Source organism: Netta rufina (genome assembly GCF_964035555.1).
Source record: "Netta rufina genome assembly, chromosome: 2".
NCBI classification, from domain to species: Eukaryota; Metazoa; Chordata; class Aves; order Anseriformes; family Anatidae; genus Netta; species Netta rufina.
The window spans coordinates 125,944,481-125,971,340 of NC_140124.1; the positions used below are offsets into that span (position 1 = coordinate 125,944,481).

Here is a 26,860-nt window from a genome sequence, read left to right on the forward strand (position 1 = left end):
TGTTCGGTGTGGTAATAAAAGAGCGGGCAGCCGGGCTGAGGGCGTTCGGCATTTGCTGGGGTTATTTGTTGCCTGCATACAGAGATGCCGGATGATGTTCGTAGAATAGCGTTGTTTTATTCTAAGACAGCAGCTCATATCATTTGGTCTCGTTAAAGCTGTAATGAATGGGGTGATTAAAATCTATCAGGTCACAAAGAGATAATAAAAGACTTAAAATATCTCAAGTATAAGGAATTATAGATTCATAGAATGGTTTGGGTTGGAAGGGACGTTAAAGACCACCCAGTTCCAGCTCCTGCCATGGGCAGGGCCACCTCCCACCAGCCCAGGCTTCCCAAAGCCCCATCCAGCCTGGCCCTTGAGCACCTCCAGGGATGGGGCATCCACAGCTTCTCTGGGCAGCCTGTGCCAGGGCCTCACTGCTCTCTGAGTGAAGAATTTCTTCCTAACGCCTCATCTAAACCTCTCCTCTTTTAGTTTGAAACAGTTCCGCCTTGTCCTGTCATTATCCGACTGAGCAAAGAGTCACCCTTCATCTTTTTTATAAGTCCCCTTTAAGCACCGAAAAGATTTTGCACTCTTTTAAGGAAGAGATTTCACTTTCTCCATCGAGAAACAAATTAAAAAATAAAAATAAAAATAAAAAAATAATAATAATAAAAAAAAAAAAACAGATCAGGACGCGGGCACCCAGATCTCTCTAGGAGAAACCAGACCCACGCCACCGCACCTCCATCTCCCCGTCAGCTCCCCCAAAACCCCACACCCCGAATCTCGCCTCAAGATGGCGCTGCGGCGGGCGGCGCGGTGCACGCCGGGACATGTAGTCCCCGAGGCGGGGTGGGAGGGGGACACCGGCACCAGCTCCGCCTCGCAGCCGCCGGCCCCCGAGCGGCGGGGCTGGGCTGGGCTGGGCTGGGCTGGGCGGGGGTGTGGGGGTCCCGGGAAGGCGGAGCGGCCCGGGGGAGGGCCGGGGAGCCGGGGAGGAGGAGCCCTCCCGCCCGCCCGGCCCGCCCTATATAGGGCGCCGAGCGAGCAAGATGCTCACTGCCAGCAGCGGGGCCGCGGGCGGTCGGGGCGGGCGGCCGGAGCCGTGCTGGGGCTCGTTCCCCGGGCTGGCTGTGCGGGGCTGGGGCGGCGGTGCCGGGCTCCGTGCGGGGCGGCTCGTCCCGTCCCGTCCCGTCCAGTTCCGTCCAGTCCCGGGCTCCTGATCGCAGGCGGGGGCGGCCCCGGGTGTCGGAGCCGCGCGGCGGGGGCTCGGGGCCGGCAGCATGAACATCCTGCTGGAGCTCTTCGTGGTGACCTTCCGGGTGCTCTGGGCTTTCGTGCTGGCCGCCGCCAAGTGGCTGGTGCGGCCCAAGGAGAAGAGCGTGGCCGGGCAGGTGTGCCTCATCACCGGGGCGGGCAGCGGCCTGGGCCGCCTCTTCGCCCTCGAGTTCGCCCGGCGCCGGGCGCTGCTGGTGCTGTGGGACATCAACACGCAGAGCAACGAGGAGACGGCGGGCATGGTGCGGCACATCTACCGCGAGCTCGCCGAGGCCGCCAGCGCACCCAAAGGTAAGCGGGGGGGTCCCCCATGATGTCCCCCGCAGCTCACCTGTGCCCTTTTCCTTCCCCTTCCCTCCCCCTTCCCGCAGCCGCCGTGCCCGAGGGTCCCCCCCGGGCATGGGGCAGCTCCAGGAGGGCACGGAGCGTCCTTCAAACCTGGCAGCGACAGCCAAGCGCTGAGTTCTTCGTTCTTCCCCGTGGCACCGCTGTGCCCAAGTTTATTGAGCCCGATGGAAGCCGGCTCGCGCTTTCCGCTCAACTCTCAGTTTGACTCCTGGAACCCAAGTAAGGCTCCTGTTGTTCTCTTGTCTGTGTTCCTTAGTAGATGGAGAAAAAGATGCGCTGCCCCATTGCGGCTTGCAGGTTTACACGTACACCTGCGATGTGGGCAAGAGAGAAAATGTCTACTCGACAGCGGAGAGGGTCCGCAAAGAGGTTGGCGAGGTGTCCGTCCTGGTTAACAACGCCGGCGTGGTCTCTGGGCACCATCTCCTGGAGTGTCCCGATGAGCTTATCGAGAGGACCATGATGGTCAACTGTCACGCACATTTCTGGGTAACTATAAACTTGTTTATGCTGCCCTTTTTGTCACTTAATTTTAGGAAATTAACTGTTGTTGCCTAACTCCTGTCTTCTTGGGTTTTGCACTTGTTCCCTTTAATCTGCAAGCTGGCTACTTTGCAGGTTTCTTATTCTTTAATTTAACTTTCTGTCTAGCAGGAATGGTGGGTATTACAATTATTAATAAATAGCCCTAAATCAACAATGTCCTCCTAGAATCTGGAGTTTAAAATCTCATGCCCTCTTATGTAGTCCTGGGCATGAAGTCTTTTGCAACCGTAACCTCTGAATCTGCTTAAAGGTTGTTACTGTTAATGAATGACTTCACTCCCCTCCTCCTGTAGCTTTATACTAGTATGTCAGTAGCTTTAAAATGCTGTTTTAATAATAGTTACAGTAGTGAACTTAAACACTTCTGGAGAAAAAATACTTATTAAAAAATCTGTTGGAAATCTTGCTTAAATTGCCTTGGAGGCAAACCCTTCCTTTTGAAGGCTGAGAGGAAAGGCAAAAGATCTCTCAAGAAATCAAGCCAAAAACACTCTTTCAGGAATTCTGCGTATTTGTCCTCATAGCTCTATCCTGGGGCTGCCAGTAGAAGTAAGAAAAACCTTTAAAGTGGATTCTGAGGTGATACTGTCTTTGTAAGTAGCAGTTACTAATTAAGGAGAAGTTATCTGATCTCATTCTTCTTTTCTACTTAAGTCCTGTTTTCCTGTGTGTTTTATTTTTAAGCTCACTGTAGTGTGGAGTTATATAAATTGCTATGTCGAAGGAGGGCACAATGCACACTTGGGTTAGCATTAGCTGTCAGATCGAGCCTATTGTTAGTATTAGAACTGTTCTTTGGTCCTTCAAATATGGTTATGAAATACACTTGCATAACAATCAAAGGATTAGGCAATCTGAAATATACTTCAACTTGAGCTTTCTTGTCTGTTCTTACCTTTTTGATAATAAAATTCTGTATAATTCCTCATCTTCAAAACTTAGAAGGACCTATCAGACCTGGGTTTCTAATGTGGAGGCTTCAAGCTGTTTCATAACCCTAAAGGAGCCCCCTTCAAATCTGTTCTGTGAAACACTTAATGGCAGAGCAGTCTTTTTCCAATGTATTGTAAAGCATTGCTGAGAGAATGCTTAAACTTCAATGCACATGAGATTGTGTTTAGAAACTCCTAAACCTTAAAGTATGTTTTAAGGCAATTTGGAAAGTGATGAAAATGCTCATAGGACTTCCTACAACAGCTAAAAGTTCTGCATGTTCCCCTTTATAAAAGTTAAGCTGATGCTTAAGCAAACAGAGATGTACACTAGACTTAATGACTATTATTGATGTGGTTTAAAAGCAGAATTGACAAAGTTTCCAAGAATTCTAAATTATGACATCACCATGAATTAAAATATGGGAGGATCCTAAATTTTCCAGCTGTTCTTCCTTCAGGCCGAAGTCATACACTTATTTATAACATTGTTTCAGAGACCTTTATAAAGCACCCTGTGTGTTCTGTCTTTTTACAGTAATATAAAACTAAACTTGGTCTAGGATCACTGTGATTGTTTTTCCATAAGTTTCATTCATCTCTAAATGTTAGTGTAAAGTGACTTTAATTTTTTTTTAAATCCAAAAAGGTATGGTTAGATCTGAACTGTGAAAATTCATGTCTTGGCATAAGTTTCTAAGGAGCAGTCAACACCCTTTATATTTACTTGAGGATCTGTTCATACGTATGCTTCCTGCAGATCCTGTGTCCTGCTTTGCTTTTTCCTTTTATTTATTTTCTTGCTGCTGGCAAAGCTTTTTTCCTAGTCTTCCCCTTCCTGATCCCAGAAAAGGTTGGCTTGACCAACAGTGGGTGGACTTCTATTTAAAAAAATAAAAAATACTTAATTCATAAGGTATCATCTGAATCAGCTGATTTGAAGCCAATTTTTTTTTTTGCAAGTCAATGCTGACTTAAATAAAACAATGTGTCTAGATGTGTGAAGTCGTATGCAGCTAGACTTTTCCGTGTCAGCTAAACTGGTGGTCCAAAAGCAAAGTGAATGCTCTGGAGTATTTTGTAGACTTTTAACTATTCTTGGAGGGTGTTTCATCCAAAAAGCTGTAAATGGATTTCATAAAGACAAGGATCTTCCATGTAACATTGCTCTGTATTTCAGTGTCTGTGCTTCCTGGATCTTGTTTTTCTTCTCCTGTATAATACAGGATTTTTTTTTCCCTTGATCACTTATCAAGCCTCCATGTGCTTCTATATTAAAAATGGCAAATGGGACTATGGTGTTGTCCTCCCTGAACTCTCTGAAATGAGGCGGGTTGCCTGCTCTGTGTGCAGAGTGCAGGTGAACCAAACTTGCTCTGTGTTACCAGCTACATGTATGATCCAGAGGCTGCCCAACCTCTGCAGCAGACAGCAAGACAAAAGTCCCACTGGCTTGCCTTGGGGACTCTGACTGGGCTGTGTACCGTATCCCAAACTGGCAGTAAGGAGAGCTTTAGCAGCATGCCACAGCCTAAACAGATGCTTTCCATTTTGCTGACATCCATGATTTGTGTAAGCCTTCCTATGTGTGTTCTGTATAAACATGTCGCCACTGCATCATGTAGCAATTTCCACAGCATAAAATCCATTGCAGTATTAAAAACCTGTTATTTCATGCTGTGATAACTCAAATGCTTCTGATATTGAAAACACAGGGACAAAATCCATTCTCAGTTTGAAACAAGCCAGCTCTGGTTTATACTATAATTTGCAGATGCATAAAACTGTAGCTGTAATGTAACAGTATCTTTCCTGCCAGTCTGTTGTGAGAATAATAAGTTACTTGGCTGCACTTGTCAATTACTGGAACTGAACTTCTGCAGACCACAGAGTTCTCTTCCTATATGTCAGAATCCAGATCTAAAAAAAATGTTAAGAGTGTTAAGTTAGTGCAAGATTAAATTGTTGCTTAATGAATTTTAAGCAAAAAAAAAGAAAGATACTTCTGTTTGTTCTTACAGTTTTGCAATAAAGCTTTTAAGTGAAGTACCAACTTACTGTGTTATAGAGCACAGAACAGAAAAGCTATTGTACAAATTACTTCAGAACAGATTGAGATTTTGTACCTATTATTCTTACTGAACATAAGGTTTTAAAGCTACTGCTGAATAAGTAGATATTAATATTATACATCAGCATAGTTCTTGGGAAATTCTTCTAGAGTCAAATGTTGAATAGGGGCTCATAGTGGGGGATTAGGGGCAAGGCAATGCAAGTCAGGCACCACTGAGGTCAGTGATATGAAGGTCCTTCTGTACAGCAGATCTTTAGTATCCAGCTCTGAGAGAACAGTGGTATCACTTCTGTGTTTCCCTGTCATGTGAAGCCTCTAAAATTCTCAATGTGAAGCAATCTTGCTAGATGAGTTCTCTTCAACTTACCAAAAGGGGGAAGCAAAAGCATTTAGCACTAGCTCTGTCATATTTAAAAAAAAAAAAAAAAAAGCGTAGTGAAAGACTACAGCCCAGACTTGTGTACTGCTGCCTTACTCTGAGTGCTGCTCATTCACTTACAAACTACTCTATTCTTGAAGTTATGCCTATACATTTATCTTTGCAAGGATGTAAAAAGTCTCTTTGGCAGTCTAACGCTGATAACAGGAAGAGATAAATACTGAGTAAAAAGGGGAATATTGCTAAAATAACTTAGATATTTTGGACTATGTAATCCCCGGAATTTAAATGTACCTTGGAAAGAAAAAGTTAATGGAAGTTGAAGGATTAACTAAATCAAATACATATTCATGCAACTACTGTAGTTGTCAGTCTAATTAGACTGAAAGACTTGCTAAAACCTTGGAAAAATAAGTGGCTTATTCCGTAAGTAGTGGTGTTCTAACCTCTCCAAGTTCCCTAGTCTTCAATAAATCTCCCTTATATGTGTAGTTTTTCAGTTTAAATGTGGAAATGTTGCACATTGTGTGCATGCTGTCACTTCTACAGAAGAGACAATTAGATCAAGTTATTATCTGAAACTAAACCAGGACAAATCATTTGTAGACCATTGGCACAGCAGTTTGGTTTGTGTTCATTTTGAGAATTCTAGTGTTTATGATCAAAGGTACACACAGTACTCTACTAACGTGCCAGCTAGCTGTACTTAGCATTTCGGTTGAGTTGAATTAGCTGCTTTAATTTGTTTTAATTTCATTGTAACGTATCCAAAGAAGCATAAGTTTACTTACGAAGTTTGAGTTTTTTGACTTTTTTTATTCTTTGAAAAATGAGTTGGATCAAGTTCAAGCCAAACCATGTGTATGTGATCCAAAAAGTGTCATCAAAACTAACTCTTCCCTTGCAAAATGATTCCAATTACATGCCACCAGTAAATTACCCTAGACAGCACATGTGTTTCATATGATGTGGTAGCATGCTGGGTAACAAATATGAACCAAAAGCAGTCTGTCTTCCCTATGGAAATGGGTATTGGCCATACTTACAACTTGCAGCTTCAGCATGGTTCTGTAATTCATATGTTCTTGGGTTTATTTCTCAAGGAAATTTTTTATCAGTTGAGGAAAAATACTGTCTTCCAGATTCATGCTCTAGAAAACTACATTTTCCATTCTTATGTAGCAACGCACTTAAGTTTTAGAAAATGTGTGGAAATAATATTTCTGAAGCTTCAGTTGGCATGAGGCTGGCTTGGAGCTTTCCTCATAGATGTATCTTATGGACATGCTCCTGGTAGACAAGCACAGGTGTTAGCAACTTGAAATCTTCTGCTTTATAATTATTGATTACCTGTATATCACATCTGTAATTCAGCCTTGTAGCCACATTTATATTATAGTGATCATTTTCAAAAAATGAGCCTCTTTTACTGAAGGTCTTGCATTTTTCTGATCCTTTTGGGGAAAACAACAACAACAAAAAAAGCACATCTGATTCAGGCACCTAGATATGTAAGATTTGGGAAGGATTTTACATCACTTCAAGAGTAGACACAAGTAAGGATAAAAATGAGTCTTCAGACAGTGTAGTCATCTGCAGAGTCAGCAAGCATAATTAAGCACGTTGGGATGGATAGGTAGGTGGGTCTTAAGTCATGCAGTGAAAAAACAACCCGTAGTTTGCCATCTGTGGGAATCGTGTGAACTCAAGCACAGACAATTGAAAATCCAGAGTGCTGTCAGCTGAGCTGTAGCTGTTCCACAAATTACTGAAGTGTACTCCCTGAAGTCTACTGAGCCTTTTCAGACATGGCTTTCCATTGTCTATAGTATCTTGATGGTAAATGAGTAGACCCGTGTCAAGGAGTCTGAATGAACCAGCTTATAGAGCTCTTGAATTTTAATTACCAACACTTCCATCAGGGTAGCGGGAAAAGTGTATCAAAGATTCTTTGAATGTATTACAACATCAGCTTTCCTACGAACACATTCCGTGCTAGGCAATCTTACTTGCATGGTAGAGAACACAGACAGACCTCTGTTCAAGGAGCAGTTGATTTCATGCATTTCCTTTCTCTGTGATGGTGTAAAGTGAACCACCTGGGACAAAAATCGGACACAAATCTGAAATGACCGTTCAGCAGGTCTTCCTTCAACTGCTTCAATTACACCGAGCTCTTGTGGCTGCGCTCAGTCACGCTTTGGAAATGAGTTTGCTGCATCATTTGAAAGGTGCGTGGAACTTGGACTCAAACAACAGGAAATAAAGATTCTCACATTGCAACCTTTGGATTGTTTGTCGCCCGTAGGTGAGTGCCTGTGACAGTAGCGTGCCATGGGGTCAGCCAGTTACTTCCAGGTGCTTAACTTGCTGAAGGTTGCAGAGTTTAGATGAAAGCAGTAATATATTTCACAGAAAAGCAATGGGAAAGTCCAATTAAGTAAGGGGAGACATGAGAGAACATGCCAAGACTTCTTAAACTATTTGAGATGTATTCAAAGTATTAGTCAATTATTAGTGGTTTGCAATTCTACAGTCTTCTGAAATAAAGATGGAAGTGTTATATAGCTTGCTAGAGGTCAGGCACTTGGGGTAATCTCACAACTTGTCTCCTGTGACTTTTTCTGAGGGTTAGAGACTTGTCAGCAAAGCGTATCAGTGCTTTCAGGATTGCTAATCTGCTCTGAAGAAACAGTCCTGGGTGAGCAATCAGTGTGGTGATTAAATTCCTCCTTCTTACAGAATGAGTTAAGTCAGCTGAATAAGCAAAAACCTCTGCACTGACTTTGATCTGATATTATAGTGTTACACGTGAAGAGTTTGGGGAGGTGGGAAACCTTGAATGCAGCAGTAGTGTTTGCCATGATGGTGCCTAACCTTGCTAGAAGTGGAGAGGTACCTCTTCACTGTTCCAAAAAAATACCCAGTATAAAAGATGATGTATGTGTCTTCCTTGTCCTATGCAGAATAGGACAGCAATGGGGTGATCAGGTACAAAAGAGTTTAAAGTTCCAGAGTCCTCTATCTGCAAAGAGCATCTTTAATTTTACAAAAAGCAGCTAATGTTAATGAGATCTTAGTACGTTATTACCTTTCTGTAATAACCGAGTGACTATAGCACACTTCTAGAAGAAAGATGGGTTTGTGTGCTCAAATATAGAGAAAAGCAATCTTAATTATGATGTGCCTAAGTGTCTTGCTAACCCAGTCTTTTCATCATTGCCTCAGCCCTGTCTTAAATGAACTGTGTGGGTTAGCAATCCTTTTTGGTAGTTCCGAGTGTCATCAGTTACCCTGACTAGACAGGTCGAGGAAAGATGAATGTTGTGTTTTCTAGCGCCATCCCTGCCATTTTTAGCACCACACTTTTAAAATCTTCTCTACTTTTATCTTTATCAGCTGGAAAGTGTTATTGTTTCCCAATGCTTCTCATGCTTTGATTTCACTTCTGTGTTTTTTGTTTTGTTTTGGTGGATTTTTGTTTGTTTGTTTGAGGGGGAGCCTTTGTTATGCATCTGTAATACTAAATCTTTCTACAGCGCTCATTTATTTGATAAACCATGCTCCCCAGCCTTCAGGGGTTTCTGGCTATTCATACTAATGGTAAAATTGAGTTATTGAGACCTGTCTGTCTTTTGTGAAAAATGGTACAAGTCTTTCTGCATAGAGAAGCTGGTGAATTGCATACGATGCTATGTGCTCATACCTGTGGTCTTCGTAGCCTGCTCATTAAAGGAAAGAGAAAAAGTCTCTCAAAATAAAGTTACAGTGTCAATGAGTGGGCATAGACTGGTAGAATCTCCGTTCCTGAGGGTTTAGTTTGAAAGAAGATATGCCACAAATGGGGAAGAGATTTACATCGGTGCTTAAAACTTCTGAATGAGCACTTTGTTCTTGTAAATAATTGTATTAGGATAATGATTTATATGCCGGTCAAATTAACACTTGACACAAGTGAGTTATCACGATTGGGAGGGGAGGGCGTTATAGGCCAAGGAATGCAGGAACAGCTGTGGAGCAGAGGTGAGTGCCGTGGCGTGAGCCTTTTGAAATTCAAGTTTGTTTGGCTGTTGAATTCTGCACCTAAATGTGCCCTGGTCACTTCTGCCATCTGTTTGAACTTGCGTGACAGCTTCTCAAGCACTCCCCTCACAGCATTAGTTTGTAAAAGCACTTGAGCATATGCTTGTAACTTGTCCAAAATTTGTGTTGATTTATGATGAAACTTCAAGGGAGCTTAGTGGTGGCAAGCTGACACATGGGACCATCCCTTAAACCTTCATCTTACCTTGCACTGGTTTTGGTATTCATCTGATCCTTGGGTGAGCCAGTTCAGCTTGCTAACCTGTCTAGAGGGTTCAGGGGAAAACTATTTGTTTGCTTGGTCAAGCTGATTAGTATTTCTGTTTCAAGACTAGAATCACCTCATTAGGTGTTGGGGAAAGGGTGGGGAGGAACAGAATAAAATTGTGTGGCAGTGGACAGGATCTCTACAGCTGTCTAATGAAACCTCATTCTTAAAGAGATTTTCTAGAACAGATAAGATTTACAGGTTTAAAATATTTAAATAGGCATTAATGTTTCCAAGCTGTAGTAAATCTGTCACCGTCATGTCTGAATGTTACGCCTTGATTTCTAGAGAGAGAGCACTATTTTAATTACTATGAAAAACCCTTAGATACAGGTAGGTTAGTTTTCTGTTGTGCTAACAGCTCTAGCTCATTGCCTTGCACTGATACTGTCATTGCTGTTGCGTACCGTAGAAAGCAATGATCTCTATGCCTCCTGCACTGTTTGTCTACTCTGGAAATCAGTTGTGCTACTACTGTTTCAGTGTGGGAAAAACAGGCCATAGCTGTGTTTCAGCTTGTGGAAAATGAGCTTAGTTTCCAGGGAAAGGTGAAGAAAGGAAGTAAATCTCTGCTTAGAAAGTGAGTATCTACTCCCTCAGAAAGTGAGTAGTTTGCTGGTGTTTTGTATAATGCCCGTGCAAGTGGAATTTTTGAAAGCTGTATTAGCCACTGTTTCCGTCACTGCATTAGCTGCAGTTTTTGTCTTTGTAGCATTTATTGGCTTATGAAGCAAAAATTTACCTGCTAAGACTTTTTTTTTTTTTTCCCCAAACCCTTTTTTTGGGATAGTAGGGAGAAGTGTTTCCACTCTCTATTATCTTAAAAACCTCCTAGCTCTGTATGTTTTAAAAGTGTTACTCATTCAACGAGTTACTTCACAGTAAGTTGGAGCCTTCTAGTAGGGTCTTACTGGTTCCTAAACACACTTTACAGCTAAATTTTAATTCTATTGTAAATGCTTCTTTATTTTTCTGGTGCCAATAAGTAAGACTATTAAGTGAAAAGGGAAGCTCTCCTTCTAATCTTGTTCCTCTTATGAGATATTGGTATGGCATAATCACTTTCCCTTTCATAAAGTAATTGATTTGAAACAATGACTTAGTTACCACGTTGGGAAGGATGAGTGAAGTGACTCAGCCTTCGTGTGCGTGCAGATACTGCTTAGCGATAGCAGAACTGTGGAGGTACTGCCTTAAGGTGTCTGTAAAATTCGAGACAATTTTTTTCTGTTTAGCCACTTCTTGAAACGCCTGTTACATAAATTGTAAAACATGAGTGATGACTTCATATTTTCCATAAGTAGTTCTGACAGTACTGTTCTCTAGTAATTCCTTGGAAACATGCAGACTAAAATACTAAGCTTTACTAAATATTCCAGAAGATGACTAAGCTTATGGCAAGCTGGAGAAAAATGTGTATTTGGAAGTTGGATTGTGTTCTTGTTCACTGAACAGAATATTCTGAGCTCTTATCTAATAGTTGTGCTAAAATGAATTTATGTGGATTTTTCACTGACTCATAGAGGCATGTTTTCATTTTTTTGTCAAGATTATCAAATAGCTGGCAATAAATAACTTCTCTCCAAATGGTTGGACATTTGCTACAAACTTGTGCTAATGAAGGTGAGGGACTAACGTGTTTGTTACACTAATGTCAACATTGCTCTGAAACACCACAAATCCTTTGACTCGGCCATTTGTCAGTATATAAACAAAGTAGAATTTCTAGTCACTTGACTTCAACGGGACCTAAAACCAACTTCTGCGGGAAGGATTGGCCAACTGTTAACTTTTTATTTCGCTTGATGAGCAAACTCTAAAGTAATTCCAAATTTGACGTTTGAATAAATGCAAATTAGGTCTTCTTTATTTACTTGACAGATCTGCCTGTGGAAGAATACGAGGTTGGAAGGGCTGCCTATTGGGATTGTAACTTAAGTTCCTTAACTTCCAGGAGAGTATTTGGGCTGTCACGGTGGTGTTTGGAGGTCTGCATTAATCTTGAGTATATGGAAAGCTCGAATGCTGACATGATCCAAGTAGAAGGATTTGCTTTCTTTAAACTGCATGTTACTTTGCAGTGGCTGCTGCCAACTGTATAGTACTTGCTTTAAATTGAATAGTAATTGTGGTTTGGTAGCTGTGATACTCTGAGGGTATAATGAGATGTTTGCAGAGAATAAACATCAGCTCGCCTAATAAGATATCTTTAGGCAGGAGGGAGGAGTTGAGCTTTTGAGCATGATTACTTTGTCTGAAACCTTCTGTTCTCATGCTTGGTTATGCCTTAAATTTGTGCTGGCTAGAGAAGTCTGCTTGTATGCATTTGTTCCTGAGTCCCACTTCAGACTAGGCTTGTATCATGCTTGTTTTGCAACACAAGGCAGACTAAACACATAGCTGAGCCTCCAACAGCCCACTTAGCATGGTATCTAACCTACTACTAATCCTTCTCTGCCTTTAAATTTTAGTTTGACATTTGAAGTACACAACAAACGCCATTGGCAACTTCTGTTTGGTTCTTCTGCACTGCTTAAGCAAATACAGTGTCTTTCCCCCTGCTCATTGCTAGCTTTTGTGAATCTAATATGACTGTACTGTCTGAGCTCTGCACTGCCTCATTGGACTCTCTCTTTCCATCTGAAAGGTCTTAAGAGCTAAGGGGAAAGAGTGGAAGTAGAACAGGCACTATTTCAGACAGAGCAGGATAATTTATTACAGTCAAAAGTCTGCATTGGGCAAATACAGGAGAGAAGTGACATAGGAATCAGCATCCTTTCCAAACATCCAAGCTGAGATTTTTTGTTTATAAACTTGCACTTAACATAGAGATGAAGAATGCAATGTCTCGGATGGCTTATGAACTTCTTCATCTGCAAGAGGCAGAGAAATGGTCTGTTGAACAGGGAGCTGACTTAAGCAGAGAAGGTGCTCCATGTTTCGTAGCCACATGAAATCAAAGATTTACAAAAAGTGGAGGGAAGAGCCCTAAATATATAATTAGTGATTTAAACAATGGTATATACTGATGCATGTATGTGAAGTTATACAAGCTGTTGTCTGCCAAGTGCAGATCTAAGTAGGTAGGTTTATGTGCACGTATGGTAGTATATATAAAATCATGTCCATTAAAGGTAGCTAGACGCTTCCACAAGAATTATTCGTGACATAGACTCATTAGAAGGATCAGACACTTTTTAGGACGGATCTGACATCTGCGGGTGGAAATAATTTTAAAAGCTTGAAAATCTAAATCTACAATCTGTTTCTTAGCAGGAGGAGAGAACACAAAGATTTTAGGAGCAGAAAGGTGGACACTGCTTACCAGTACCTCAAATGCTCAAATTTCCATTTGCTGTTATAGAATTAACAAGGGCAGTTCAGTTTGAATGCCTGAGCTTCTTCATGCCCAGAAAGCATATAGACCAGTGGCCTCTCTAAACAAAAGTGAAATATTCTTAAGGAGAAATCAGGATTACTTTTAGCTGTGGTACATGTACTTACATCCCTGCCCTAGGTAAAGGTGCACTCAAAATCAGTAGCGTTACTGTGATGGTGAATGAAAAAAAGGCTTTATGTGAAACAACTGGGAGTTTGATAAGCACTAGATCACCATAAGTCTTAGGTAATGATACCTTTTCCATCTTGACTCTCAAGCAGAAAGTTTCTGCAGCAGGAATTGTATTATTTAGGTAGCATGTTTGAGTACTTACCTGCACTTCAGAGCAGGGGAAGAACAAAGCTGTTTGCTGCTCTAGTCCTAGTTGCACAATTTGGGGTAGGATCACAGGAAATGAAGGCCTTAAACGAAAGGGGAGGGGGAGACAATGTGGTGACATGATAAGGCAGTAGTCCCAAAAGTTTCTGTTGCAATGTCCTTTCCTAACCACTTTTCATATTCCGCTCTCTGTAGACACAACCCTTTTTCAGCTAAGCCCCGTTAACAAACTATACAAAAGACAATTTAGCCAGGCTAGGTTCAGTTGCTGTAGGCATGGCGTAATTAGTTCTGGTAGTAAAGAGTGGAAAACAATGATTAATGTTTGGGAGATAACTAGTGGTATTAGTTTCCTGTGCCTTTTTTTTTTTCCTTTTTTTTTTTTTTTTGGAATAGCATTACTTATCTTATCTTTACTGTCTACGCATTGTAAACAGCTTTGTGGCACTAAGTTCTGGTTAAGGAAAAGTACTTAATTCAGTTTCAGCTTTCTTCTGATACACTCAGCATGAGTTTACTCAGTGTAAGAGGAACGACTACAATAACCGAAACATTCCCAGGAAACAATGGTAGCCATTATTACTGAAAATTCAAGAAATTTTATAATTGGACCGTAAATACTACAAATGCTAAGCAATGTAGAAATGTAAATTTTGTCTGTAACATACTTTTTCTTTAGCAAATGGCATGACAGACGTAACCTACTTATAAACTTCAATAAATAAAGTTTAACCTACTTTTGTACAACTTCAATGCTTCTCAGCTGGCTAAGTACGTCTCTTGAGAAGCAGGGGATTTTGTGTGTATGGATCAGCCATGAGGGAGGAGAGAACAGGAACGTTAATTACTGACATGAACTAATAATGAATTAAAAACCAAACAAGTGATTCAAGTAATAGCTTATGTTTTTACTAAGTGAAGACTCCATGTACTTCAAAGCAGTATTTCACGCAGAGGTGGAGGGAGGAAAAAAGATGCTTTTTTCTCTGTAAATCAAATACAGTTTTAAATTAACTGGTGTTGCCTTTCATTGTGACTTAGTTCTTCGGGGTATTTACTTTATTTTGTTACCTTCACCTCTTAACCTGGATAGATCTTATCTGTAGTTTCAGTCTATCTGCAAATGTAGGGCATACGAAGTATTGGTGTGTGCGCGTGTGTGGCTTTGCTTCCTTGTTACTTGTCATCGTTATAGACTTCTGTTTAAGTCTATCTTGTTCTTTCATGAGCTTCTGGTTGCAAGGCAACTGGAACGTTATTACTCTGTATGTATGTTAAGCATTAACTGCTGTAGCAGTTCAATATTAAAGGAATCCCCATGGCCCCAAAACAGTGGGTTTTTATGTGAAGGACAAGCAAAGCTTTAGTGAGAAATTGAAGGTTGTATTGCCTGCCAGGAGCTATATAACTAAGGGACTCCTTTCAAAATGAAATATTGGAAGCTCTAGCTTTTTGTTTTGAACGCAAGACCTGTTCAAGGCACACTTGAGGGCAATCCTTGAGTAGTTTGTTTTCATGCTTTTAATACAGCTGTCTCTGGAAGCTTGGCTTGCAGAAGTCATATGTACCTCTTGATCCTTTTTACTACAGAAGGATCCGGGTAGACCCATGAACAATCCAGAGAAATGCATGGCTTTCTTTATTTAATTAATTACTTTATAAAAACTGAATAATTCTGGCCTATTTTTCATTACGGCTTCTTGAGAATAGAAACTGAAGATCAAAAATAGTACTGATTTCCACAGCTATTTAAATATTTACCTAGACAGTGATTAATTATCCAGAGGGGACCCAGCCCTTCTTGAAAACAGCCAGCCGAGACATTTTTATGTCAAGGCACAATTTTGGTCCCTTACCTTAGCAAGGTCAATAGTAGTTGTAGACTTCTGTCTACCTTCTGTATTCAGCATTTTATTGACAGAGCCCTGTCCAGTGTGCTGTGCAGTCTCTCTAGTGACCAACACAGTACTTGGTATTTGAATGTACTCTTTGCACAGTTACTAATCTCACCTTAAACACGTATTTCAGAGATGCTTGTATAATGAAATTTAAGAAGGTTCTGCAGATAATACGGAAAAAGTAACTGAGATGATAGTGCAAATGTCCAATTATTATGCTCAGTTCTCATTGGAACCAAATCAAAACTGAAAGGAGAATAAACAGTTAAATCCAGGCTTGTAATGGCATGCTTTGGTGTCTGAGAAGGCATTTTGGATGTTATAACCTCTAGCGTGATTAAATTCTCCTTTGAGAGCTACACAGTTCTAGGGTATACTTTCAAGACCTCTTCTAAAAGTATTTGGCAGTGACTTTTGCTGTAATCCTGTAAACGAAGTTTTACCCAGGGTTTTTAAAATGTATTTAAAGTGGTTATCTTCTGAAATAAGATGAGCTGTGTGACTGTAACTGAAAATAACTTTAGTATATTTACCGATAAGCTTGCCATGTTTTTTTTCTGCCTTTCAGGCACCTCTCTCTTGTTTTTTTAACATGCAGGAGTGCATTAGTGCTATTCTACCCAGTTATGAGAAACCTACTTTAAGGGTTAGGCTGCACAGCCAGTATGTGGAAGAGTTAGAAGTGTTCTTCTGTCAGACTTTTGTGCCTAACTTCCCAGTCAGAGGCATGGAAAGGGAAGTCAAGGCATGTGCAATCTCTGAATTTTGGTACGTGGTGGAGTGAGCGACCGTGCACTGTCCAACGTGGAAGCAGGAGAACCTGCAGTGTCCTGATGTGATCCATGAGGAATGGGAAGAAAGGGAATGTGAATGTCCATGTGGGGTAGAAAGAGGATGTAACGTGCATTTTAGACAAAAACTGGAACACCATTTTCTTGTCACTGGCTCCATTGTTTCATGATAATACTATCATGGCATTAGCCTACATGCGTGGCATCAGGCCGTTATGATTTCTGGTACCTTAGTTCCAGGTTTAACCAGAGCTTTCTGGATGAGTCCTTGACTAATCACACCAATTTTGCCTCATGAAGATAAAAAAAAAAATGCAGTTACCCAAATGTTGTACCCTTTCACATGTTCATGCATCTGGCTGTTCTGGCAGTCAGGAACAGCTTTGGCTTGGGGGGAAATGTCATATCTGGTATAGCAGCGTGCCACTCTTGTGGAATAACAGTGATGTAAAATCTCAGCTCTTTTGATCAGCCCCTGAAAAACAACTGTGCTCCATCCACCCTCCATGAAGGAGCCATATGGAAAACGAGCTATTCTTTTGGCATAAAGGAATTTCTGCTTTAGAGTAAAGCAGCTTGTTTATGCCATCAAAATAGTTTTAAATGGCTGTTGGGCATTGACAGAAGGCAGAAAGTGTGAAAAAAAAATACTATATTGAAAAATAGAAACATAAAGGACCTTACGTGTTGGTACCTGCTTTGTTTGTGTCTTTGATATAAAGACAAGTCTCTAAACATGAGGCAGCATGTACTTTTTCACTTTGGTGTGCTTTCTGCATTCAGAATTCATTGTCTTGAGCTGCATTACATCTAACATTGTTTTCTGTGGATGCTTGCTTTCTACTTGAAGAATAATTACTCCAAAATTTAATTAAAAAAATCACTTTCCCAAACACAGTATTTCTTCATATTCTCATTTGCTGTGTTTAGACTAATTTGTCTTGACATTGCAGCTGTGCTGTTCTTTGTGTTGCACAATCTTTTGAGTTTTGTTTCATTAAGAATGGAACGGAAGAATTTGGGGAAGGGGAGGGAAGAAGTGCTAGACTGTTAGAAGTTAATTTGCCGTAAACCAAAATGTTGAGAACAGATTATGAAAGCTATGAAGTGACATGTAAACGCTTGTTCAGTTTCACACTTATGAGAAATAAGTCATTAAAGCTGTGTGCGTATGAAATACGTTTGGTTACAGCTACTGGGAACTGTTTGTTCTTACTGGTATATTCAGAGGCATGGAGGAAATTGCTTAGAAGGTTTGGAATTGGTCTTTAGGCTCCATAAAACTTAAAGATCAGACCTCAAAAAAAAATAGCTCTGCTCTCTATTCAGAACTGCTTCATATGTCCTGTCTATCTAACCTACCTGCTTTATCTAACCTGAAACACGGGTTAGAAATGACATATTTGTGCCATGCTTATTTTTTTTGTGTGTGGGGGGGGAGATAAAGAGCTAATTCTGAATAAAGAGAATGCTTAACTTCAATTTCTTGATGTTAAACACTCATATCCTTCCTGATTTTTCACAATTCCTTTCACTTACTATACTCACTGTTTTCTCCTCAGTGTTAAAAAGCGTGTGACGTTTGTCATTAATAAAAGACCTACGTACTGACTTTAAGTACTTAAATGTTTTAGTTAAATGTCTTCCTCTGCAGCTGTGAAAGGTAAAACCAAAATTAAGGGATCAAACCCGAAGGCAGATAGCTTGATTAAATCACTTGAGTCGATTTGAATTATTCTGGGGCCTGGTTCATGACCTCTAATGCCATGGACAATACCACATTTCTTGCTTGGCATCTTATAATACTTTTTTTCTGTGGAGGATTAGCAGGTCCATGCATCACCTCGGAAGACTAATGTGGGCCGTGCTACCTGTTCAGACAAACGCCAGATGGGAAGGCCACCCAGGAGGCATCTTGCCCCTGAACCAGTCGAACTCTTAACTAGTTTCTGAGCAGCACAGCAAGCACGCAGAAGACTCCAGGTCTGGTAGGCAGATGTAGCTGTAGCCGAAAGAAGCTAGAGACAAGAAACTAGGTTGGTCTGGTTTATGTAACAGGCAGAAAAACTGGGGACCGGAGTATGGAGGAAGCTGCTTTGATCAAGGAAGGGGGCTGTGCCAGGAGCTCAGTAAGAACACTGATTTATTTGGGGATTGCTTATACCACGAAAGAGAATAACTTCACTTTGGGATTGTTTTTCCCAGCCAGAGGAGGCTGGGAGGAGCAGTGGGCAAGCCTTTACTCTGAGACTGGAAATGTGTCCCCCGATAGGGTGTGTCTGCCTCTTACAGCGCTTGTTTTTTAAGTACTGGCTCCCAGCTGTAGCAGATGGCTGGAGGATGGCAGCAAAGACTTTCTCTGTCATCCATTTAGCTGAGACGTTCATAGTTGGCTGCTAAGTTTTGTACGTAAGATAGTGCAACTATCTTTATAGGCTGCCTTAGCTTCAGGTTTTAACTGGATTAGCAGGATAATGTCCCATGACAAAGTACAGGGCCCTGCTCTGAATGGGCTGTTTCAGAACAGAGAAGTTTCATGCGAAGATTTCCATGAATTGCTAATTGTCCACAGAGCAGAGTGGCTGCATTTTTTCCTTTGCAGCTGTAAAGGGCCTCTGAAGAGATAAGTTGCATGAAGTGACCATAGTTCTGCTGCTGGAAGTTATTTGGTTCTGAAGACATCACCCCAAAGGTCCTTAACAGAGTTCATTCGTCATGTGCCAGTTTGCTCTTGACTGAAAACGGGTGACTTTAGTCACAACCTCTGAAAACTCAGGCTCTGTAATCATTATGCTCCCTTGAAGGGGCGTTGCACAGTTAAGAGTATGCTTCCTGAGATTTACTGCTCTGCAGTTGTTTTGATTATTTCCCATGTCTATATCTATGCCTGTGAAAGTTCTGGTCATCTTTAGCCATAGGTAAGTACAGGTATTTATGGGCACAGTTATAGAACAACATATTTTCCTCCCTCCCTCCAAAAAAAGAAAAAGAGGGGAGAAGGAATAAAGGCAGTGTTATAGTGAAGATGACAGAAAAACAGCCCAAAGAAGCTTCGTGCACTTTCCTGCTGTTTGTTTAATGGAAGAAAACAACGATCTGTGGTTTGGAAGTGGTGGGGAAAAAAACGTGTTACTGCTGCTTTTCCTTCTTTCTCCCCCCCACCTTCTAAAGAGACAAACTCCAAGGCAAGTGGCCCATCCTTTCTGTACTTACTGTGCTTTGCAGGCAGAGCTTCAGCCTGCATTATCAAGCTTTCTGGCAGTGTGGGGTGGCAATCAGTCATTCCAATGCGATGTGGACAGATAACTGAGACGTAAGTGGAAACTGCCGAGGGAGCTGACTAATGCTCTGGAGGGGAGTAAATTGTTAGCAGGACTGAGCTGGGAGCACGGCTCTCTAATGAGGATGGTGCAGAAGATCTGGGCCAACGCAGGCTGGTCAGTGTCGGGGGGGTGTAACGCAGGCTGCAGAGGAACGATGTGCTGTAAAAGTTGAGCAAAGCAAAGTTTTGCCTCTTTGCTCTTACCTTTTTCAGACTGTGCTGCCCCGGGATGGCTAAGCTGCGTTGCCACGCAACCCGGGAAGAGAGGCTGAAACTTCGTGTGCCTGGCACAGATTAGTTTAACAAGTGAACTAAATTCTTTTCCAAGGCTCTGTATAAGAGGTTTAATGATCCCTGCCACGAGGAAAGAAACAAATGCAAGGCGGTTTGCTCTCAGATTATTTTTTATAATTAGCTTCATTATGCGGTTATGACAGAATCTAGGAGTTATATGAATCAACAGTAGAAAAGGCAAGGAGTCAGGAGGTCTGTTAATCTTCTATCATCTGCCAGCTGTCCAGTGAAAACAGTCTTTTGTGTGGTGTTAGGAGGTCTGGATTAGTCATTTAACACCTGCAGGCAAAAACGTTGTACAAGAACATGTGAAAATCATTAGAGCAAAACTGTCCTGACGTCTGTGATTGGAAAATGCAGACAGCATAAGAATGGAATTAGATGGATTCAGCTGTAGCTTGCACGTCTTTTTAACAATGCAGCTGACACGATTCAGACCAACAATTAAGCAAGCAGCAAATACTTCAGGGGCATTTGCCTGCTTCGGGTTTGGATCCAAATTAGATGGGAAGGCCTGGTTTCTGGAAGGACGAAGCATTTGTGGTTCCGAGAGAGTTAGAATAATAGCTCTGCCACGAGATTTATGTATTAACTAGACACATTTGTGATTAACAAGCATTGTTTGAAGTTCTTTGGCAGTTTAAAAGTAATCTAGTGTAGTATGCTGATAATCTACAAGCCAAAGTAAATCGTAACTAAACAAATGATTTTACTACTGAATTGTTCTCTAGCATCTATGTTCCTCTGTTTGGTTTTTAAAAAGAAAGGATTGAGTCAGCTTCAGAAAACAGATGACAGCTAGGTATTCTAAGAAAGGTGATCTTCTAGCAACTGCCTTCAATTTGTCACTTAATTTTTTAAAGGTGTTAGCTCTGATTTGGTTGTTTAAACTAAAACAAACTTTGAGATAATCAAAGCATAAAGATTGGTGGTTAAAATCATTCATAATTTCGTCTTGACACTTGAATTTGTTTTATCTTTGAAACCCTTTTAAAATATGGAATTAATAATAGAAGTGTCCATCTAGTTTTAGTTAGAGCAATGCTTATGGATACTAACAAAGATGGAAAGCGGTTTAAACTATTACATCTTTAGTGTATTTTATGTGGAAAAGGTAACATTAGCAAAACCTCTGTCTCCAGTACTTCTTTATTGTAAAATGTAACTACTTCTTTATTGTAAAAGTTGGTAAGTGGTTAATACCAAGCATATCTAACTGACAAAACATGCTGTCAATAATTAGAACCGGTAATTGGCACTGATCTTAACATAGATGTACTGGATGGCATAATTAAACAGTTTGCATTCCTTTTTCTGTCTTTTAAAAAAAAAAAAAAAAAAGTGACTTCCATTTTAGGGGCAAATTATCTCTTTCTGATAACTAGTTTCTTGCAGAAAAATAAACATGTCTGAGCCCAATTGATCCTTCAATCTTAGGATTTCTGAAGATATAATCCTTGCTGCCTTGCTGTTTGGAATCACAAATATGCTGTAGATACTCTTGGTATTTTTGAAAAATTCAGAAGTTCAAAACCTGTACAGTGATCTTCTAAATTCTTGATAACAAACTGAGATAAAGGTTTTGAACACCTGTAGCTAATGTAGTATGTTCATGGTGTTTCTTTGTTTTGTTTTTTATTTCATAGACAACTAAAGCATTCCTTCCCAAGATGCTGGAAATGAATCATGGGCACATCGTGACGGTTGCAAGTTCCTTGGGACTGTTCAGTACTGCTGGAGTGGAGGTTTGTTAGACTATTTATTTATTTATTTGGTGTTAGCAGCATAAAATGAAGTCAGATCTTCCAAAGATATTTGGGAGTTATGGTGCTCATTACCACATCACCAAACAGCTCCATGTGTGTGGGATCTACAGTGCCTAATGAAAGCCTAGGACAGCTAACAACTTCAGAATGCTGAATTATCTTTGAACAACCTGGTGATTTTTAGTAACCTGAAAAGTGTCCATCTACCTATTCCTGCCAAGAACTGTAGTGCTAAGCCTGAAGCCAAAGGCAAGGATTTTCAAAAATAATGTTTCTTGTTTCCTGTTTCTGTGAGGAAACGGCTGCCTGCCTTCCTTCCAGAACATATGGATCACCTGGTTCACTAGGCTCCAAGTTACGTGTTAGGTCATCTAGTTGCTAGCAGCCATTTGAGGACAACAGTTTCTGTAATCTGTGTGGTACGTAAAACTAAGTAAGGATTAGAGCATATTAGCTTGCATTTGGGGTCATTAGCACAAATGCAAATGGGAACAAAAAGTATTCAATTAGTGAAAACAAGTTAATGAGTCTAATGGAATGACAGTCATATTACCCCATAAGATAGATGTAGGTAGGCTTCTTTGCATATGGCTTAGGCTCAATCCAGGATCTTAACCTGCTGTGTTTCTTAATAGAAATGAATTAAGCTGGTGTAAATAAAAGCTTTTTTAGAGTATTTGTTTTTAGAGTATTTGTTGTCTTGAGAATTCTTGAAAGAATTTCCTAGACTGTGGGTGTGATGACCAGCAGAGGTGGACACATCCAACTGAAAATTAAATGTTACTGCTGTCTCCGCAGTTTTTATTACTTTTATGAGATAAGCAAGCTATAAAATTTTCTGAAAATTAAGCATATACACTCAAATATCCATTATACCTCCTCTTGAAACTAACAAAAAATAAAGCATTTTAGATTTCTACACCTATGCCCTGCCAAATATTCAAGCTTCTTCAAATCTGACCCTAGGTAGTATTTAGTTTCTTAGTCCTTTGTTCCAGCATTTAATATTAAGCAAACTGGTAATCAGAGCAACTTGCCATATGAGCCTGCCTGATTCAAAGACTTGAATCCCAGGTAATCTCCTCCTACGTTCAGCTTTCCTGCTTTTATAGTTCTGTGCTAATTGCCTTAAAAGTGAAGTGATAAATGAGTTTGTTATGCTATATTCAGTGGGTGTCTTTTGTTGTTGCTTTGTAAATCTGTGCAGAATCACATCAAATATGTTTTGGCTTTAAACACGATTCATATCTGTCCTTTTTAAGTTGCCTTTTTTTGCCTTAATCATTGCCAACACAGGATTATTGTGCCAGCAAATTTGGAGCTGTAGGTTTTCACGAGTCTTTGAGCCATGAATTGAAGGCTGCTGAAAAGGACGGAATCAAAACAACTTTAGTCTGCCCTTATCTTGTTGATACAGGAATGTTCAGGGGGTGCAGGATCAGGTGAGCGTAAAATTTTTTTTCCTGTGTATGTAGTGTTGCAAAATATACTTGAAGGTAATTTAACTTTGTTACCATAAGAATATTAAAATAAATATTGTCTGTTTTAATATATGTTAATGGAATCTGTAATCCCAACTCCAGAAAAAGACTTCTGAATTCAATGATTTTCTTTTGTCTTGTTGTTCTTAGCACAAGTTTTGCCTTTTGGCAAGTTGTTGTAACTGAATAGTGAACACAAAAATTGAAGCCTTTGACATTGTTGAGGCATTCCAAAAAAAAGTGGGTTAATGGGCTTCTCTAAGGTTGGCAGTTTTTTACATATATTCTTAATCAATCTTAATCAAATATTTCAGAAAAGAAATCGAGCCTTTCCTTCCGCCCTTGAAGCCAGAATACTGTGTGAAGCAGGCTATGAGAGCTATCCTTACAGACCAGCCGATGATTTGCACGCCTCGCCTAATGTATATGGTCACCTTCATGAAAAGGTAAATATCTGAAATGCCAGTTTGTTGGTAATACAAGCAACAGAATGCTGGTGGAATATGTGAGCATGTCCACTTTCTAGATATAAATGCCCTCCTACCCACATAGGGGTGGCCATAGGTGCTCTTTTGTCATAATTCCTGTCTCTTTCTTGGCTTGCACAACTGTAGGTTTTTTAATGGAAAGCTCCATAAAACTGAGATCTTACGTATTATTATTCGTCCTGGCTTTGCCTTTCTGCTATCTTCCATCCTCCTTAGATTCCTTTTCTCCTCAACAGACTTTTCTTCCATTTTGTGGACTCCTCTTTAGGAATGAGGAAGTTTAGAGTAAAGGATCCTGTAGCTCTGCCTGCAGATCTCCTAGGACTTACAGTGATATGGTAGACAAGCTGCAAATCTGCACATTCAGAACCAATTTGCAGAGCTGTAGGAAAGGATAATTAATGGAATTATCTCCTTTGTCCTAACACAGTACAGGTTTTGGATGGGAACTCCACTTAATCTTTAACTAGGCTTCCATTTCAATGATTCAGGGTAATACAGGAGTTGGCTCAATTCCACTGTTTCAACATAATTTACTAGTTTAGAGAAAACAGTTTCACAACTGTACAGGTTTTTCTGTTTCTGTTTTGGTGTTTTATTTTTTGTTTGTTTTGTTGTTGTTTTTTTAATCTTTAGTGTGTAGGAGGAACCTTTAAAATATAGTGTTGTCTTACTGGCCTTCTGCAAGGGATGTTTGAAACTGAGTGTCCTGGTGATTTTTATTCTACTTACAAGCAGTTGTTCTCCTCTGCTTTAAGTCCCTCCTGGTGGACATGATCACCAAAGACTAGAGGCCTTGACTGCTCACATCTTTCCTGGAAGAGAATATGTATGTGTCCCTTCTGTCAGTGAATTGAGATCACTATTACTGTCTTTAAGAGCTAGCTGCTTTAGCCAGATGCTCAGAGGGTGCTTCAGTGCTAGAAGCAGTGCCTTCTGCAGCAGCAGTGACATCAAAGGCCCTTTGGGTTGTCTTGCATTCAACACTTTAGCTTCCAACAGGGAGATCAAAGTTCCTGCATAATCCGTGCCCCAGGCAGCAGCATTCAGATCAAAGGCCCTCCAGTGGCTACTGCACAAGCAGTACTACTGCCAGCGAAGACACCTGTACCAGCGACATCTACTTCAGTGATTCTTTCTCCTAATGCCTAGATTCTATGTGTTGCTTTCCACTGAATTGAGTGTCTGTCACTGTTTCCAGGGGCTGAGGAAAGCCCATCTTAGTCCTTCACTAGAGCTCCTGAGTAACACCCTTAAAATAAAAGGAATATTTTGTGGATGGAGGAAAGGGGGAGGGTCCATAGCCAGCTATTCATCATGTACTCTTGGAATTTTATCTGTTGGGGGCAAAAAGGAAATTGCTTTCTTTGCTTCAGACCTCTCTTTGAGGATGGATGACTGAGTTTAGAACACGTGTAAAACTTGTTAGACATCTGATAACCTGATAACCAAAGAATTGCATTAACTAATACTAATCCCAAAGTAAAGAGTATCCTAAATGCCTGGTGACTTCTGTTGATGCTGCTTTGAGCAGAAACTTTGGTTTTAGTAGGCTTTCTGTGGTGCAATTGCCCCCATCTCTTTAAAACAAGCCTTTAAAGAAGCAGCAGAACATACAGTCTTAATCTGGAGCCATGTGAATAAATAGCTGCTTCTTCCTTTCTGCCTGCCTCTATGGCTCGGACTCTCTAGAATTTCAGCTTTCTCGGTAAGTATTCCTGGCAAATAAAAATCCTTTAAGACTCTTAGGAAGCCCCCACAATAGCTATTATGGTGCTTTTAAGAAGACCAAGTACATAATACTTGGAGGTTTTGTTTTATACTGTCTTCTAACAATTCTATAACTTCTCTTTTGCAGTATTCTGCCTTTTGAAGCAGTTGTATGCATGTATCGGTTTTTGGGAGCAGACAAGTGTATGTACCCTTTCATTGCTCAAAGGAAACAGGCTACAAACAACAATGAAGCAAAAAATGGAATTTAACACTGGTTTGGATGGACTAAGATTTCTAGGTGAATATGATAATGTTACATAAGTAAATTGTGAAGCACACTTGCATCTATGAGATGCAAATGTCAACATCTTACTGTGGCATTCTCTTGGGTCCTAAACCTGTGTATTGAACTCTAAAAATCTTTTTTTAAATATACTGTAAATAAAACTGACTAGAGTACTTGGAAAATGTGATAGGTAAAGTGAATTTACAATGTAGCTGCCACCATTGTCCTTTAGAATATCACTGTATGTACAGTAAACTAGTCATACTACTACTTGTAGGGATGCACTGTGTGATATCTCTTCCTCAGCCTGCCAAGGTTTATAAGAGCTGTCTACAACTAGAAGATGCAATGTTTCAGAAGCTGTTCATTTTTCCCTATGGTATTTGGGAAGGGAGGGAAATCTTGAGATTTAAGCTACTACTTATGACCTTTTAACAAATTCAAGGACGGTTTCTCAGTTTCTGAATGCATCTCTTCCTATATTATCCCAAGCTCTCTAAAGGACACATGGCCAAATTGTGGTGTAATTCTCTTTTGTAGCAATTGTGTGTGTTCTATTTAAACAAAGATAAAAATAAATTTGTAAATCTCTGCCGATTCAAAGGCAAGTGAATGTCTCAGAAATACTCTGAGCAAACCTGTACTGGGCATCTGGCTTTCTAGGAGTTCAGTCAGTGATTTAAACTGACTTTTTTCAAGTTGCTTGATTTGAAATATGCTCTCTTCTGTTTCCCTCTGCATATGTCAGAATCCAACCTGTTGTTACGGATTATACATTTATTTTCTTCCTACTTCATACTTCTGACAGAGTTTTCCCACCCCCTGAGGAAGCTGTTGTATTAAGTTTCTATAACTGGACTTGTGCCTAAAAGACAAAGCAACTCAGCTGAGATACAAACTGTTTATGTAACTGCTGGTCGTATGCCAACTATTAGCAAAGGAAGAATAGAATAACGCCTGATGCAACTTTACATGTGGAGTATAGAAGGGTGTAAAGATTTTTTTGAGTTGTACTCACATTGTAGAACAGCAAATGACATTTTTACAGTATTTTTTGTAAAGCGAACAATTTTGTGCCTTGAATTTGGTAACCTGTATTAGTGAAGCATTGTAAAAGTGAACTTCTACCTCTGTATCTTAATGTATACCATCCACTTGTAAACTACTATTGGACAATTTGTGATTACTTTTTTAGAATGTCTTG

General features: G+C 40.4%; 1 protein-coding gene across 2 annotated transcripts; it reads left to right on the forward strand.

Moving 5' to 3' along the window:
- Window positions 1-1,084: 1,084 nt before the first annotated feature.
- RDH10 (retinol dehydrogenase 10) lies at window positions 1,085-26,860 on the forward strand. 2 transcript variants are annotated; one of them, XM_084306917.1, is made up of 6 exons: window positions 1,085-1,560; window positions 1,874-2,106; window positions 21,569-21,667; window positions 22,985-23,130; window positions 23,484-23,615; window positions 25,516-26,860. In XM_084306917.1, the coding sequence occupies exons 1-6, from the start codon at window positions 1,275-1,277 to the stop codon at window positions 25,637-25,639; spliced, it is 1,020 nt and encodes a 339-aa protein (XP_084163043.1). In that variant the 5' UTR covers window positions 1,085-1,274; the 3' UTR covers window positions 25,640-26,860. The 2 variants fall into 2 exon arrangements, with proteins under 2 accessions (XP_084163043.1, XP_084163044.1); XM_084306918.1 differs by having other exon boundaries at window positions 1,877-2,106.